Source organism: Centroberyx affinis, unplaced genomic scaffold, assembly GCF_046629955.1.
Source record: "Centroberyx affinis isolate AG114_WGS23_722 - 3 ecotype Tasmania unplaced genomic scaffold, CSIRO-AGI_Caff_v1 ptg000862l_1, whole genome shotgun sequence".
NCBI classification, from domain to species: domain Eukaryota; kingdom Metazoa; phylum Chordata; class Actinopteri; order Beryciformes; family Berycidae; genus Centroberyx; species Centroberyx affinis.
Window position 1 is genome coordinate 1 of NW_027279456.1, and position 17378 is coordinate 17378.

General features: G+C 43.1%; 1 protein-coding gene across 1 annotated transcript; it reads left to right on the plus strand.

The window, feature by feature from the left end:
• The first annotated feature begins 10703 nt into the window (after nt 1-10703).
• LOC139645446 (delayed-rectifier potassium channel regulatory subunit KCNS2-like) lies at nt 10704-12143 on the plus strand. The gene has a single exon (XM_071521159.1). It carries the CDS (start codon nt 10704-10706, stop codon nt 12141-12143), a length of 1440 nt encoding a protein of 479 aa, XP_071377260.1.
• The last annotated feature ends 5235 nt before the right edge of the window (nt 12144-17378 follow it).

Genomic DNA, 17378 nt, shown 5'->3' on the forward strand with positions numbered 1-17378 from the left:
TGGAAATCTATTACATAAATGTCACAGATACATTTTGTTTGAGTTGCTGGTAATTTCTAGTTTTTCACCCTCAGTCATGCACAAATGAAAACACTGCTTAGTGTAATATAGGACTGGAGTGAGCATAGCGTACATAGTATAACTATACTTGTGAAACTAGAAAAGAAAGCAGAAAAACATAACTGCAACCCATCTGCAAAGCATGTTTAGCTGCCTGAGTCTGAATCTCCTCCCTGGATCTAAACTAGAGCTGAAGTGAAGGAAACAGAATGTGCCTGAAGGCTGATGGAGGGACTGACAGCACTGGTCCTCCTCCTCCTCCTGTCCTCTCCCCTCTCTACAGGACACTGACTGACAGACAGACAGACAGGCAGACAGACAGCGTGGCCCTTTGTGTCCACTGACAATGGGGATCTGTCCCTCCCTGGGATGGGCTGATCTCTGGATGAGGCCCTTCAGTTTCTGGTCGGAGGTGGTGGGTACAGAGGGAGCGTGGGCGAGAGTGTCAGTCCAGAGACAAAGATGGAGGGGGGAAGAGAGAGAGAGAGAGAGAGAGAGAGAGAGACAGACAGACACTAAAATATCAAGACTGATTATCTTGACATCCCAACTTTATCTAATGTCTATGATAGTTTTTATTATGTGATGTGACGTTATTTTAATTATTGGCCCATTAGTAAAGTTCCACGTTAAATCATGTGGATGATTTTGGTGTCTATGTTCTCTTCACTTAACAGGTAAGTTGACCAAGAGGACAATCTCCCAAAAACTTGTACTCCTTTAAAACCCAAATTTACACTCAAGCTAATACAAACATGTTGAACAAGTTGAGAGGAAGGGAAAGGAGAGGAGAGGAGAGGGAGGAGAGAGAGAGAGTTAGAGATTGTGTCTGGGACGTTCACTGGGATGATGGGTAGCTTTGGACTGGGTATGGGGGGGGAGCAGCCAGCTGTTCAGGACTCTTACAGTAGATCTATTCTCTCACAGCCCACCCATGGGCCATTACTCACGCCTCTCATTCCTCCTCTGTCTGTCTTCTCTCTCTCTCTCTCTCTCTCTCTGACCCCCCCCCCTCTCATTTGTAATGTTGCATAGCAGAAACATGGCAAAAAGACAGAAGCACACTGACAAGATGAGCATGAGGAGAATGTGTGTGTCTGCATGAGAGTAGGAGGACAGAAACACACACACATTTACACACACTGAAACAACAGGATGGTACAGGCCATAACAGCACATGAACACACACACATGGACACACACAATGAGACAGAGAGAGAGAGCAAGTGGACTCATTTGCATGCATTATCATACAGAGAAAGTCACACACACACACACACACACACACACACACACACACACACACAGACATACTGTATATATATATACACACACACACACACACACACACACACACACACACAACTCTTTGCTTGCACGTGCATTAATGCACAGAAAGTCACAGAAAGAGAGAGTCCACATCCCTAGAAGCTTTAAAAAGTAAAACGTTCAAGAAACAAAAAGGCTTTTCAGCACGATGATTTAGTTATGATCACTTTAGAAAATAGTTCTGACAGGTGCCAACACCGATAGATCTCTTTAGGGGTCGAGGTTATGTTTTGACTTCCAAAATATTCCAGAGACTACTTTACTTTAATCTCCGCTCTGGCATTGGTGTGTAACTTCCTGCTCCAAATGGAGTTTAGGGAGGGAAGTTCCTGAAAGTTTAAAAAAACAAAACACTTTCCTCTTATCTCTGCAGTCTCAGCTGATAACTTGTTGCAGGGAAGTTGAACAGTTGAAACCGGTTCAGCATGATTTAAATTACACATGCAGCTCTGGGCAAGGAAATAATTCCACTTACAGTACTAATGGGCAATCAGTTTGCATTGGTCTTATCCAGTGATGTAGGTAAATAAAGAGGTGGGTAAACTAAGAAGTAGATGATTATTATAATGCAAACAACAACCAATATAATAAAAATATAAAATCAAATTCCCAGAAAAGTATTAATTTATGATTTTTATTTTCCTTTAAAGACACTTACTTCATTTAACTTACATCAGTTTGATACTACTTACTATGATGTGTAGTCTACTATCAATTTACATCAAAAGTATCTATGTCAGCCTAAAAAGTGGGTCAACTGAGTTTAAGTGTGTTTATCCTCCTCTACATCCCTGGTCTTCTTCATCAATATTAATCATTATTTGCCACCATAATCTCTGGAATGATCCACACACCATGCTGTAGCCAAATAATTGTTTCAAAGCATTCATGTTTCACTCCATATAAATCTTGTCCTTTTACTTATTTGAAACTGTGAATTAAACCTACCCGGAGTGGATTTTCCCGGATGTCAGTGAGGTGAGAGGAGGAGGTGACAGGAGGAGACACATGTGGAGAACTGGAATTCGCCATGTTTTCCTTATCATGTAATAAGGGAAGAATATTCTTGCAGATCACAACTCCCGCTCTCTTCACATCTTCGTCCGCTTTTCAACTGTGTCATCCCATACAGTAAATTGGTCCCGTGCCACTCCACTCGTGGCAGTCTGAGAGAAAACTTCCTCAGAGTCGCGGAGGGAGTGAGGAGTTTATGCTGCCTTCAAGTGCTGTCGGAAATATCGTAATTTCGACGAGCTAACACAGTGGTGGCCTAAATATGACTGGGATTTTCCATGACACCTGAGTTGCTGAAATGTGACGTTTAGGGAGCGGAGAGTATGGACACTGGGCCTACAGCTAGTGGCAAAAAAATAATGTATTTAATTATTGTAGGCCTATGTTAGGCCTATTGTTCGACATTCTTTGCAAATAATTCAGTTTATTTCTATTTTCACTCTTTATTTAACTTTCAGTCATCATGGATTTTTCTTTTTTAATAAATTGATTAAAACATAAATTACATGCCTGATGTGAATTTTCTCCTCTGCCCCAGCACTACAAACTAGCTATGTGCTGCTGGATTTCTAAGATAAAATAACAGCCACCATTTACAAGGCCCATTATCGCCGACCAAAAGCACTTGAATTGTGCAGATCGTCTTATGTACGAGCTTACGAGGTGCATTTGAAGGCAGCGTGTGCAAACAGGTGCGGTTCTCTTCAGTGGCGCAGAGCGTTGCACTTGGCGCAGAGACTGGCACTGCTCGAATAAATTAAAAAATGACTCGTATGATGGAACGCTCGTGAGGGTGTTTAACAGATGAGTTAGTCAATAGAATATAATAATAGAATTGAATAGAATAGCATAGAATAGAATAGAATAGAATAGAAGTTATTTGGGTTAACATGTCGGAGTCTTTCCTTAAGTATTAGATAACAGGAGTTGGGCAGCGTTTCTGTGATTGGAAATAGTTTCACAAGGTCAGAAGAAAATATCCACTCCGCCAGATGATTTATATTGTTTTTGTTGGTGACCAAATTTCATTTTCTCATTGGCAGCAGTGTTGAACCTCCTAGGTCTGCTCTAGGGAGAAACAATTTGATACAGTAGCTAATGTAAGCCTTCGCAAGTGATGTGAGTGCAAACAGTGAGGTGTTTCCCTCCAGCATGTTTGTAGTTTGCTATGATTTAGTTTGATTTAGTACAGAATTGCATAGCTATCTGTCCTGTCTCTACTGGAGGTGGGGTGATAACAATGGGGAGAGTGAAACCTATCATCAAAACAGTCACTCTTAGACACCATGCTAACTTTTAGGGAGATTAAATAATAGTGAAATTAGATTATTGCTCATTTTTACGGGAAGCTTGTCAGGGAGCCCTGGAGGTCCCGGACCCCTCTTTGCTCCATCAGATTTCATCATAAATATGTTGCCACCTGGTGGCCACATGGAGCACGGCGCGGCAGCAGAGAAACCACTAGCCTCCAGTTGTAAATCACCCAGATGGCTGGACAATACATCTGATTGTAAAGAAGCGTATGATGGCACACTGTTGTTGGGCTGATAATAACGTTCCCAGCTAGACAACAGGTGTTTCATCATGAATGATTCTGCAAAATTATACCCGTCCACTCATCATGATCCCTTTCGGAGACCTCATCAACAGCTGAAAGGGGGATGAAAAAAGGATCATCACAACAAGCGAGCATCCAAACAAGGCCGGCTTCATCAGGAGGACGGCAGTATCTGATCTCCATTTGGTGCGGGTCCAGCTGTGTGTGCGTCCTGGTTAAAGGGATGAACGGGATGCATCGCTGTGTTGTCTTCTGTGGCGTCGCCCTGATCCAGCCTCCTTTCTGTCAATAGACGGATGATGAACGGCTGTTTGTTCTGGTGTGCTCAGAATAAACAAAATTATCTTGTGCAGATGGGGCTGCTGCTTTCTTTCAAATGCAAGCGGCCTCTTCTGACACACACACACACACACACACACACACACACACACACACACACAGACAACCATAAGACCATAAGTGCAGCTGATATCCCAAAGAAATGAGCATAAAGATCTACTTGTAACACACATTTTAAACTGTAATTTCACAAGACTTTAAAATCTGAGGGTTTAAGTCTCATCATTTGTTTTACATGATCAATGACAGGGACTCAATCTTCAGGTCACACACCCACTTCTCTAAGCTTTAGGTATAGTGGCATTTCCATGACAAAACTCGTGAGAATAAGTGTGAATCCTTATTGAGCACAAGGACTGCCCACACAGGTGCTTCCAGCGAGCACAGCGACAGCTCTCACACCAGAGGGAACTTCGTCTCTGTAAGCAACATTGCAGCTTGCCAGCAGAAACCCACACTTGAACGTGCACACAACCTGAAGGAGTGAGCAGAGTTCATTCCCCACGCACAATTGCTCCGTGTGCTTTCCAAACCTTTTTTCTGCGCTCACGTTTCATTCTGTTTTGACAGTCGAAGGCGGGCTCAGCACTGGGCCGCTGTGTTCAGGAATTTGCAGGTTACTGTAAAGGCCCCGTCCTTATTTCAAACTGTGTTGTGGTTGGATTGTATCCTGTGTAACGGCATTGATGCAGATTAAAAAGAAGAGAACAAAACAGTGGCTCTGTGCTTGAAGTTTTCTACTTCAGAGGGTAACAGACAGCCAATCTCATCACAGTTTTGGCAGTGCCATTTCCTTACGTGGGCAGTCCTCTTGCTCAGGTGCAAGGTCACTTATTCTTCTGAATTTTGTGATGGAAATGCCACCATATTAAGGCTACCTTAGTTATTGCCACCCTTACACATTTGTTGCTTGACATCAGAGCAGATTAGCTCTCATCATGTCAAGCACTAGGCTCCAATCAGTTGGATTTGGGCCAAATAATGAGTAATAATGTTATTAATATGTTTAATTATGTATAATCAGAGCCATTAAAACTGTAAGTGCTGATACTCATGCTCCCTTAAGGCAATTTCTTCACTTTCTTTAACCTACAAAACTGGAAGGGGGAGAATAAGTGTCGCCATTTTATATCTACATCCGTCACTGGTTTGTTGTCACATCACACTAGACTTGATACTACTGGTTATACTGAAGGTTTAGAAAGACATTACCAAGAAGGGCTGATTCTTCTCACTCTGTTTCTATGCTCTACCCTGAGCCTCAGCCAGCCGTCTCTGCCATAATAATCAAGACCCATTTGATGTGATTATCTTGGCGTGAAGGGGAAGAGGGGAGACGAATGAAAGCACATTTTATTTCACATATGTCTGAATAACATGACTAAACAGATTCTTCTCTCTTTTTTTTTTTTACAGTTTCTATAAATCTCTCACGAGACTGGCAGGGGTTCAGGGTGAAACATGTGGCAACTTTTACTGACAGCGTTTGTCATGGACAGAGGGCCGTGACACCCCCCACCCCCCCACCCCCCAATGCTGCAGAGGGACAGATATGAATCCTGAGACGACAGCCTCATGGTTTCTGTCAAGGATGAGGTCAGCATATTGTCCAACTTTGACCTCTAATGGACGGTTGAAGGGATCGGGGGAAGATGCATCAGGCTGCAGGGGGGTGAAGTGAGGAAATACAAACCAAGGATAGGAGAGAGAGAAAAATAAGATAAATGCAGCCGAGCAGAAGATAGGGAGCAGCAGATTTAGTCCACATAAAAACTCCTACACACTCTCACTCAAGCCTGCACATCGGGCTGTGAAGGAGAGAGGAGATGGAGAGATAACCTCTTCCTCCTCTCTATTTCTTTCTCTCTTTCTCCCTCTTCTCTGTGTCTCCCGTGTTAACCCTCCAAAAGGGGAAATGGGTTGATTGATTGCCTTCTCTTGAGCAAGAGGGTATGATTATAAAATACGAGAGTTCATGTGAAAATGGGGGCTTTAAACTGGTAGAAGAATGATATTTTTAAAAAACTGTCATTTATTGCTCCCCGCAGAGCACAGACAATATGTAAAAAGTTTCTCATTTTGAAGCCTTAATTCTAGACACTTGAATTGTCTTCGAGTTTCTTCTGGAAATCAACTTCTAAGAGATTATTGAGACTGAGGCTTCAGTCTATTAATTTCTGTCCATGTATACTGTTTTCTCACACACTGTTCAATTTGAAAACTACGCTGTTCGAATGTAAATGGAAAGTTGGAATTATATCCTGAGGGCAAAGACGATATGCATATATAGTTTATTTTTTATGATTAGGGGTCAGACATTGAAATTTGAATCACAGATCATTTTCATACTGAGCACATTTATTTCCTTTCTCTATTGTTCAGCTGTCAGGGCTGAGACAAAACAATAAAGCTGTCTTTTATTTTATGATTGAATTTATAATGTCGTCTCACAAAAGTCTCCCACAAAAGATATGGGATGCGAGAGAGAATGAAGCGTGATGGAAAGGCTGCCAACAGAGTGCGGCATCTAAATGACAGTGATTTAAAATGCAGGAGTCCTTTTATTATCACCAAAAGTTTCTGAAGACTGTGCATTTTCCCTGTCACAGTGTGGGCTTTTGAACACCAGCCAGGAGTGCAAAGGCCTGCTCCATCATTCAAGTTTAGTAGCTCATTGAATTACCAGACTACCAGGCTGTTTCCTATTTGAGTTCAGCAGAGACAAGTTCAAATAACTGAACGCTTAGTATTGTTCTGACCATTACAGTGTTTCCTGGAGTAGGTGAACATTGTGGAATTGCCATGATATAATAGGACAGAATGATAAAATAAGACAGAATGATTTCTTTGAAAAGCAATAGCTGCCTTGTTGAGGAATAAACTGTGAGGAACAGTTCCACCTCCATTGAGCAGCACATTAAACTCAACCGAGCGGGAGTGAGAAGAATCAAAAACACCCTGGTTCAATGGAAAACAGATGTGAATCTGCTGATGATAGCCTGATGATAGCCTGTTTTCCACAGATAATTCAGAATGAGCAACCTCGGTAATCCTCAACAAAGTTATGAAGTCGGTGACATTCATTATTGTGAACATCAAGCTTCTCCACCCACGCTAATGAAATCTGAGGAGGTGTGTGTGCCATCAGAGATACCATTCAGACCTGTTGGAGCTTGCAGAGCGAGGAGAGCGGGGATCGTTATTTCCACAAGGCCTAAATCAAATATCCCACACAGAATGAGAACAGTTCTCAGCAGGGTAAAGAATAAACACTCATGTAATATCCTAACAATGTAATCTTAATAACAGTGGCTGGCAATGCAGTATTGCATCTTGACACCTTCCAAAAGTGCAGTGCATGGTTGTCGTCTAAATAGGATTATAAGGCATTCCCACACGGTGACAGCAACAATGATGTCAGGTGGAATAACTGGAATAATAGAGATCATAAACATCAAGGTATCGCAGAGAGCAGAGGATGCTACCCAGGCATTCATTAAGACCCTCTGAGCCTGCTGGATGAGGATACAGATAGAGTCTAAAAGGGATTATAATCACAGCACAACAGTCCCACACAGCCATGAGAAGGATCACACAAGTAGGAGCATTAATAGGCAAAAGTCTGTAATTTTAGAATAATGTAATCAGCAGAGACTAGCTGTGTGTGCTTTCAAGGCTCTTGTTAAGCTTCCGTAATCCTACAGATCTGCCGTATGAGGGTGTAGAAGATCTGCAGAGGCCTGTAAGATGATCTGTAATATCATAATACTGGGAGAACCTTAAGAGCATGCGTTGTAGCTTTCATTAAAACCATACCAACACACAGAATGAGGATAGGGGGGGGTTTGAATATGACTGTAAAGACCCAATTTGTACAGGCAATCTCATGGGTTTACATGCTTATAGGAAGCTCAAATTGTTGGAAGAAAAATGTTATGAAATATTAATGGACTGGCTGCCTAGGAGTAAAACTGTAGGACTGAGAACATCCCATTTAGGAGTGCAGTTTGACTGCAGTTTAATGAGCATGTCAACAAACTGGTTTTGAGTGCTGCCATGCTGCACAGCATCCTGGCAGGTATGAAACGGTTTATGAATGAGGAGCATTTCTGCAGCTAGAGCCCACAATTAGCTCCGAACTGGCTGAGGCAGACTTAAACAGAGAGGATAGACAAGTAAATGGCATGGGAAACAAGAGAGACTGAAATTATCAGAACATTGGAAGGACCTAGGGGAACAATAGCTCCAATCAAAACCTTCAGTTTAGGTCTTCTCAGCCTACAGAATGAAGATAAAGTGTAAAGTTGTATGGAGAGCCGTAATCTATATCATGGTTTCTTATTATGGGTTGGGACCCAAAATGGGCCACAAGTTTATTTTTCATAGGCTTAAATAGCCCAAAACAAGATAGCTCTAATGTTTTTTTCAAGGCATACAGAGTATAGACATTTCTGGTCTAATTGCCATTGACTCATAGCATTTTGGATGGTAGGGTCTCAATATACAATCTCTAAGTGTACTGGCATTATTAAATAAGTGGAACCAACAATTTACCTGCGTCATACCCTTTCTAAGTTTGTGCAAATTGCCCACTAACAATGAGCTAACTAAAACAAGCATACACCAATGAAAATCAGTATGACACACTGTTTTTGCCTGCAGCTGCTGTCACCTTCATTAGGCACATCGGGACGTGTAACAAAACCTTCAGCACTTAATCAATAAAAGGAAGGCTGTTGTGCAAGGCCACAGCTCTTAACTGGGTTTATGTTCTGTCAGACAAGGCCGTTAATGATGTCAGCACTGACTTGATAAAAGGATATTCAGTGGTGATTTAGTGTCATAAGCTCATACAGTTTTATTCTTGGATTATACAGTATCATGATTCCCTCCCCCATATTACAGTCTGTAGTGGGGATTAATAAACAGCAACTCAAAGATACTCACAGAATGAAGAGACATATTGGCTAAATGTCATAATTCTATTGATCTACACTGCATGCCAGTGAGTGCATTTGATTAATAACTCATCAATCAATTCTAACCTTTACCATAAAGACATCAGTCCTCATATGCCACAGCACCAAACTGCCTAACTGTAGCCTAATATTCCTATAATAGCCTATTAATATATGGACTTAAACTATGACTATGGTAATCAATAGTGAGTTTATAGTTACCTTATCTTACTCACTATAATAATAATACTCACTATCTCTATAATATTCCTATAATATTCCTCTCAGTGTGTCTGGATTGCTTTCTGCGTGTTCGTTCGTTGGTGACTCCCTCTCCTCCAGGAGCTGCGCCTCGCCTCTCAGCACCACGGAGATGCTGAGATCACTCCGGGAGGGCGGTGCAGAGAGAGAGAAAGAGAGAGAAAGAGAGAGAGAGAGAGAGAGAGAGAGAGAGAGAGAGAGAGAGAGAGAGAGAGAGAGAGAGAGCGAGAGCGCTACGTGTTGCTGCGCAGCAACAGATAGACAGAGAGGGAGAGAGAGAGAGAGAGAGAGAGAGAGAGAGAGAGGAATTCCCTCGCACAAACAAAAGAGGCTGCCGGGGCGTGTGTTAGTTCGTGCGGCGCGGGGAAGATGTAGCCTACTATAACTGTACTATCATAGCTGAGGGAGGCATAGCGACCAGTTGATGCAGGATGTAATGGTAACCTACAACAAGCCTTCGGGTGTATCTGAAGAAGGAGCGTCTTAAATCTGTCTGTCTGGAGGAAACATCATATTTGACATCGCGCCGACTGCCTTTGGGAAAGCCTCTTCTTCTGCCCGAGCTGTGAGGATCAACCTGACAGAGGAGCGTCTGCCTGACTCTGTGTTTATTATAGGGCCACAACTTGCCCATAAATAACCTGCAATATGCCGTCAGTTGAGTCGACATGCGGAGTCTTCTTGTAGGAGTATTCGGTGAACTGGGCGCGCTTTAAAGTAAGTTTATTTTCCCTGGATCTTGGAGTTCTTAGGACATTTTCTTCTTAATAGAAGCAGAAGTTGAATATCATACAGGTTGCTCTTCAGGTAATTGTATGGCACTTTAATTTGGGGGGGAAATAACTGGGTATAACAAGTGGGAGCCACTTACTTCCAAAGTAGGTGCCGCATTAATTCAGATAGCAGCTTGTTGGTTTCATTGTTTGTTTCATTGTTTCATTTCAGTGTGACTTCATTCAAATAATATAATGCTCACTGACTCTCTCTCTGTCTCTGTGTGCGTGCGTGTGTGTGTGTGTGTGTGTGTGTGCGCGCGTGCGTGTGTGTGTGTGTGTGTGTCTGTTTGCGTGTGCGTGTGCGTGTGCGTGTGGTGTTGTCTTCCTGTTTCTATATGTGTGGAGTTTATCTCTCTCTCTTTCTCTGTGTGTGTGTGTGTGTGTGTGTGTGTGTCCCTCTCTCCAGACATGACAGGTCAGGTCCTGGGGGAACCGGGCGGCGGGGCTCACATGGAGGACAACGCCGCCATCTGCATCAACGTGGGCGGCTTCAAGAAGCGACTCCCGTCCGACACTCTCTCGCGGTTCCCCGAGACGAGGCTGGCGCGTCTGCTCCACTGTCGCTCCAAAGAGTCCATACTGGAGCTCTGCGACGACTACGACGACACGGAGAAGGAGTTTTACTTCGACAGGAACCCGGCCCTGTTCCCCTACGTGTTGAATTTCTACAACACGGGGCGACTGCACGTCATGGCCGAGCTGTGCATCTTCTCCTTCAGCCAGGAGATTGAGTACTGGGGCATCAACGAGTTCTTCATCGACTCCTGCTGCAGCAGCGCCTACCATTGCAGGAAAATGGACCCGGACCGGGAGGACTGGGATGACCGCAGCGAAGAAGAGAGCACCACTTCATCTTTTGACGAGCTGCTGGAGTTTTACAACGACGCCACCAAGTTTGACAAGCAGCTGCTGGGGAGCGCACGGAGGCGCGTCTGGCTCATGCTAGACAACCCCGGCTACTCCGTGGCCAGCCGCATCATCAGCATCCTCTCTATCCTGGTGGTGCTGGGCTCTATTGCCACCATGTGTATGAACAGCATGAGCGAGTTCAGCCTGTTGGACCACGAGGGGCGACCCACTGAGGACCCCCGCTTCGAGACGGTGGAGCACTTCGGCATCGGCTGGTTCACGCTGGAGCTGGTCGCCAGGTTCGTCGTGGCGCCGGACCTCCTGCATTTCTTCGAGCATCCGTTAAACATGATAGACCTGGTGTCCATACTCCCGTTTTACCTGACGCTCGTTATCAATCTGGTGGCGGAGAGCAGCCCCGCGCTGGCCAACCTGGGACGCGTTGCGCAAGTGCTGAGGCTGATGAGGATTTTCCGCATCCTGAAGCTGGCGCGTCACTCCACAGGGCTGCGCTCGCTGGGAGCGACCCTCAGGAACAGCTACAAAGAAGTGGGCCTGCTGCTTCTCTACCTCGCCGTCGGGGTGTCGTTTTTCTCCGTGATGGCCTACACCGTGGAGAAAGAGGACAGCGAGGATCTCTCCACCATCCCGGCGTGCTGGTGGTGGGCCACCGTCAGCATGACCACCGTCGGGTACGGAGACGTGGTGCCGGTGTCCATAGCGGGCAAGCTGACCGCCTCGGCGTGCATCCTGGCCGGGATCTTAGTGGTTGTGCTTCCGATTACGCTCATTTTCAATAAATTCTCCCTCTTCTACAAGAGACAAAAACAGCTGGAAATCGCAATGAGAAGCTGTGATTTCGACGAGGGGATAAAAGAGGTGCCCTCGGTCAACCTGAGGAACTATTACGCGCACAAAGTCAAATCCCTCATGGCGAGCTTGTCAAACATGAGCCGGAGTTCACCAAGTGAACACAGTCTAAACGAATCAATACACTGAAAGAGTTTTACCAAGGACACCTAGTCAGGAAGGATGAGAGCGTTCATTCATTGTGGCATGTGGCTGCATGAGGAGCTGTCCATGGTGCTGAACCGTCCGGATCAAAAGCCCACTTCCCTTCCACTGATGTCTGACCGTCTGCCTCTCTGTAGCTCAGTGCAATAACGTGTTAATCTATGTGTCAGTCACAATGAGAAAGCAAGCAAATGTATTGGACAGCCTGAATATAATATTTCACTGTGCATTATTATGGCCATTTCACCAGATAGGCCAACTGTTCAGACAAATTTGATGACATAGGATTAAAAGACAGAGAATCCAGTAGTTGTTTACAATCGTATTGACGGTGTCACGAGTCGTTTTAATGAAAGTGTAGTCTACCCTTCAACTATACTTGTTGTGATAAAATATGTCTGAAGTAACTTTAATTGTACCTCTTATGACAGAGTGTTGATGTGTTATTGTGGTGTTGCAACAAGATTACTTCAGATGTGTGGTTGAAGCAAACTATATTAAACAAGAAATACATAACACTGTTTCTCATTTGCCATTTTCACATACACCGTGTTGCTCTACTTGACATTTGCTACATTTTAGTGGTAAGAGTATTAGTGTCAGCCTAAGCTATAGTTATATTGATTGAGATAATAACACATGCACTTGTAAGCTTGAAGGGAAAAAGAGGGATTTAAAGTAGTGAGTGACACAACATCTAATGCTGTTTGACAGGCATGGCGACAACCACTCATAGCTGACATGTTGAATAAATTTACATTCACAGTGTTTGATTTTTCTAGCTACATAACCATCTCACTAGGCAAACAGCAGTTGTTTGTTATAAATCAATAAGTGTTACTAATGAAGTGGCAGGTGTTTTGCAATTAAATGCCAGCCACAGACATGGCAATGTGTCATATTAGTCTGGAATGTATTAAATGTCAGGCAAATAGTGTGTATAGCACCATCATTAGATTGAGAATTTAACAAGAATAACAGCATACATCTTGACTAATCAATGGCAGCAGACTAGAGATGTATAACCATCACAGAAGTTGCACATTTTCATGCTCTCTGCACTGTTGCTCCAACCTCCAGAGGGGTCTGATTGGAAAATACTGAGGTAGGGGTCCACAAGGGCTGCCACTGCATAGAGAAATACAGTAGAGAGACATACAGTTATTATTTTCTCACTGTTGCACACTTTTGATAGAATGAATCTTCCACTCTCCAAGCAGTTCATCTCCATGACAGCCTGTGACTTAGTCGACGAATGGCTAAAACAACCAGCGTTTTCTCTTGGTTTTCCATCAAGTGTCAAGGTGCCTGGATTGAATGAGTTTTGTTCTCCTGCTGAGACAGAGTGAAGCCTATCTGCTCCTCTCCCTGCTCCTGGTCAACATTGCAATAAAAGTCCCACTCACTGGCTGCAGTAGCAGGAATTCAACTGAGAACACTCACTTAGTGGCATTGATTTCAGTTTAAAGGATAAAGCGACATTTGATACAAGTAGCCTACAGCTCTCAAAAAGCAATCCTTTTGTCATCTCATATTTCTGTACACTTACCTAAGTACATTGATTCTAACAGTTTGTTATGAAGCCACAATTCAAAACGATTCCTATGTGTGGAAAATGACTAGAGAATAAATCTCCAAGACCTGTGTTGCAGTTATCACAGTTGCAGTTCAAAATAGCAATTCTGTGTAGCCAAATCTTTTCATCAAGACAGTTGTGATTGAAAACAGCTTTGCAGTGCCTTCACCACTTGAGCATACTTGAGTATTTTGTTTTTCCCAAGTTACAGATAATTCATACATTTCAATGACTTGAGAAATCAAACTAATTTGCTCCAACGGTTGTGGGATGATTTGAAATTCATCGTCTGCAGAATAATATGTGTAGACAGGCAGAAGAATCAGAAGGCAGATATTGGTCCCCATAACAAAAAGGTTTGAGCACATAAAAATCACTGGGACTATAAACCCAGTGGTTACCCCCGGGGGTCACTGAGGGGGTTCCAATGGTCCCAGTGAAGACTAGTTAAGCTTCGCTATTTTTTCTTTGACTGGAAGTTAGAACTAGGAAACTCTTCTCCCAGTTTACCAAATGGGGGTCTGTGTCATTTCTACTTGGGGGTCCTTGATGTGAAAATGCTTGGGAACCCCTGCTATATAGCCTTCTCAGATGAGAGGGAAAACATAGCTGAATGAGAAACTTGCTGCAAAGAACACAGGGAGTTTACTATATTACTCTGGATTCTCTGTGAGTACTTATTAAAGATCATGAAAATAATAGGACACAGAGTCTCGCTTCATTCGAGGGATGACAGGAGAGAAGCCGAGCAGCACAGTAGTAATTTTAATGCAGATCAGCAACAAGTTCACGCTCACTTGAAACTCCTAATGAGAGATTCACATATTGTTGCTTGTTTCCCAACTATTTCTGCAGCGCTCACTTGAAATAATCTCTACCCTCAGAGGCCAATTATAACAGTCTCCTTTTGTTTACTTGTAAACCTTTAAAGGCATTTCCACAGGGAGCTAGTCCAAAACACCATTGTTCCAAACTAGCACAGAAAATAGCAAATGAATTCAAAGTGACAGCGGGTGACATTTTAACATGCCGACAAAGGCATAACAAAAAACAGCAGTAGTCAGTATTTTCCGTCTAAGAGAGAGGAAATTAACTACAGAAAATGCAAGTAGGGAGAAGAAGGTTGGAATGTACTGTAGGCGTAGGGCATACTGTAACAAGATTACAAGATTTAGCCAATGTCATCCAAAACTCAGAAACTCAGGGCTTGTAAGACAGACCATCTTCGCATTCGCGTGTGTGCGTAGGTCACCGTGACTCCTGAGGAGGAAGATGGAGATGTCTGGCTCCTCCGCTGCCTCCCCACGGCTCACCTGTATCATTACCCTCCGACTGCGGTGATAGATGTAAGGAAAGGCCTGGGCATTCCTGGCACACGGCTGAACACGGCTGATACTTAGACTATCAAGACATTAGAAGAAGTGCAATGGCAAACGTCTGTTTTCCTCTTTCTCACCAGTAAGTAGCACAGCTTAAATCCCCAGTCTAGCCATTTCCTTTGATCCTAAAAAGTCTGGGTACATCAAAAAGATTCTTAAAGAGTTTGACTCATATTTGTGACCCAGCATGGAGAAACAAGAACATTGTTTTCACACAGATTACTGGTCTTTGCATTCAGGGTTAATTAATTATTTCATTTGAATGATTAATTATTGAATCAAAACACTGCGTTTTGAACATTTTCTGATGTAAAATGGGTCTCCTAAATGATCCTGGGTTTATTCAGTTAATTTGGGTTTGGTCACATTTAATGTGAACAGAAATAAGAGGGAGAGAGAAGTGAAAAGAAATAGAAAAGGGGGGAGGAAAATACTGAGCTTATTAATATGGTGGCAACAGAAAATAGGAACTAAATGTTCCCATGGTGTATGTACATATGTGTGTACGTGTGTGTGTGTGTGTGTGTGTGTGTGTGTGTGTGTGTGTGTGTGTGTGTGTGTGTGTGCGTGTGTGCGTGTGTGCAGAAACGTAACAGACAGTGTGTCTAATGGGGAACCTATTCAAGCTTGCAGCAGCAGCATCATCTCCAGTCTGCTCTGTGTTGGTGATATAAAACTCTGTTACTAAGCAGGCGTTCCGTGTTGTTGCACATTACCATCTGCTACTATCCCTCTGCTTTAAACAGTGTGGGAAGATTGGATCTTTTCAGCGCATGCTTTTCTTTCTCTCCCCCTTTCTGCCTCTTCCCACCATGTCTGAACTGTGAACATTTACAAAAATAATCCCTCTCTCATTACATGGATCGTGGCATAACTAATTATCACCTACAGATCCTATGCAAATGAAGACACAGGTAAATCTGAATGAGGTTAAATGTTCCTATTCCTTAATGCTGCCTTTAGAAAATCTAGAACAAAGCCATGTTGGATTTCTCTGGTTTGGCTTGAAGGAGAAGAACAGCAGGGGACATTTGTTTTTAAAGGATAATAACTCTGTTTTTGACTTGTGGGTTTTGGGTGGAATTGATTTTGATGCGCATCTTGTTCCAATGCTGAGATACATGGCAGCCTTTTTGTGCTGATTTTCCACAGCTAAAATGGCTAGGAATTTTATGGTAATGGTAAAAGATGCCAAACATCAGTCTGACTTTTTACTCGCTCTCAAAATTTCAAAGACTGTCAAAGATAGTGGTCTTATTCTATAAATACCATGGGTGCTACCGTACTTTAGGTTGGTTCAAGAGATTTCAAATGTGTTAGAATCACAACATATCAAATGATTCAGAATGAAACCGCAGCATAAAACCTGTCAGCTAGTACAAAACTAGTAAAAGGGGAAGTTGGTAGGACCTTTCACAGAAAACATCCAGAGGCATTTGAACATCAAATAACTTTTGAAGGACAATCATACTACACAAATGGGACCATTAATGTACCTTCTTTTTATGCAGCCCTCGATCTGGTACGATTAAGTGACTCATCGAGAGAGATAGATGCTTTGGGACCTAAAATTGCCATAGCGCTCACACAGAATTATAATGGATGGTGCAAACTGGCCCAATGCAACACTTAGCAGGAGCTTTCTTACCTTTTACTAATAACTTTGATGAATATGAATTCCCAGATTTACCTTAAAGCTCCACATCAAATCCTGTTTAAATGGAGTAAAAGGAAGAGAATGTATTTCTTCTTAACAGCCAAGAAGCCTAATGGTACTTTGGAGGTTTTGTTATTGTTTGGATGGCACAGAAGCGGCAGTAAACGCAAACCCTTTAATTATACAAGCCCATATATATCAGGCCTTTCTCACTGCGAGAGAGGAACTGATCTGACGTTACTGGCAAGACGCATCCCTCGATGATCTCATTCATCCTTAGATATGAGAAGGGTTTTTTAACTCTTACCTGACCTGGTGAGTTGACTGAGACCATATTATTTACAACAACGGCCTACGGGGGTAGTTGCAGGGAGAATGAAGGTTTCACAGTTACCTACAGTATACTTACACCCTGGGAGTTGGTCCAGTATAATTACAGTGTTTGCCACTGAGCAGCTTCAATGGACCAGTTCAGGGTTCAGTGCCATGCTCAAGGGCAGCTTAATGATTATGGACGAGAGGAAAATCAATTTTTGTTCATTTCCTCTGACCGGATATTCTCAGCTGGTCCAGGGATTTACACAACTATCCAGCCGCGACCTTGCTTC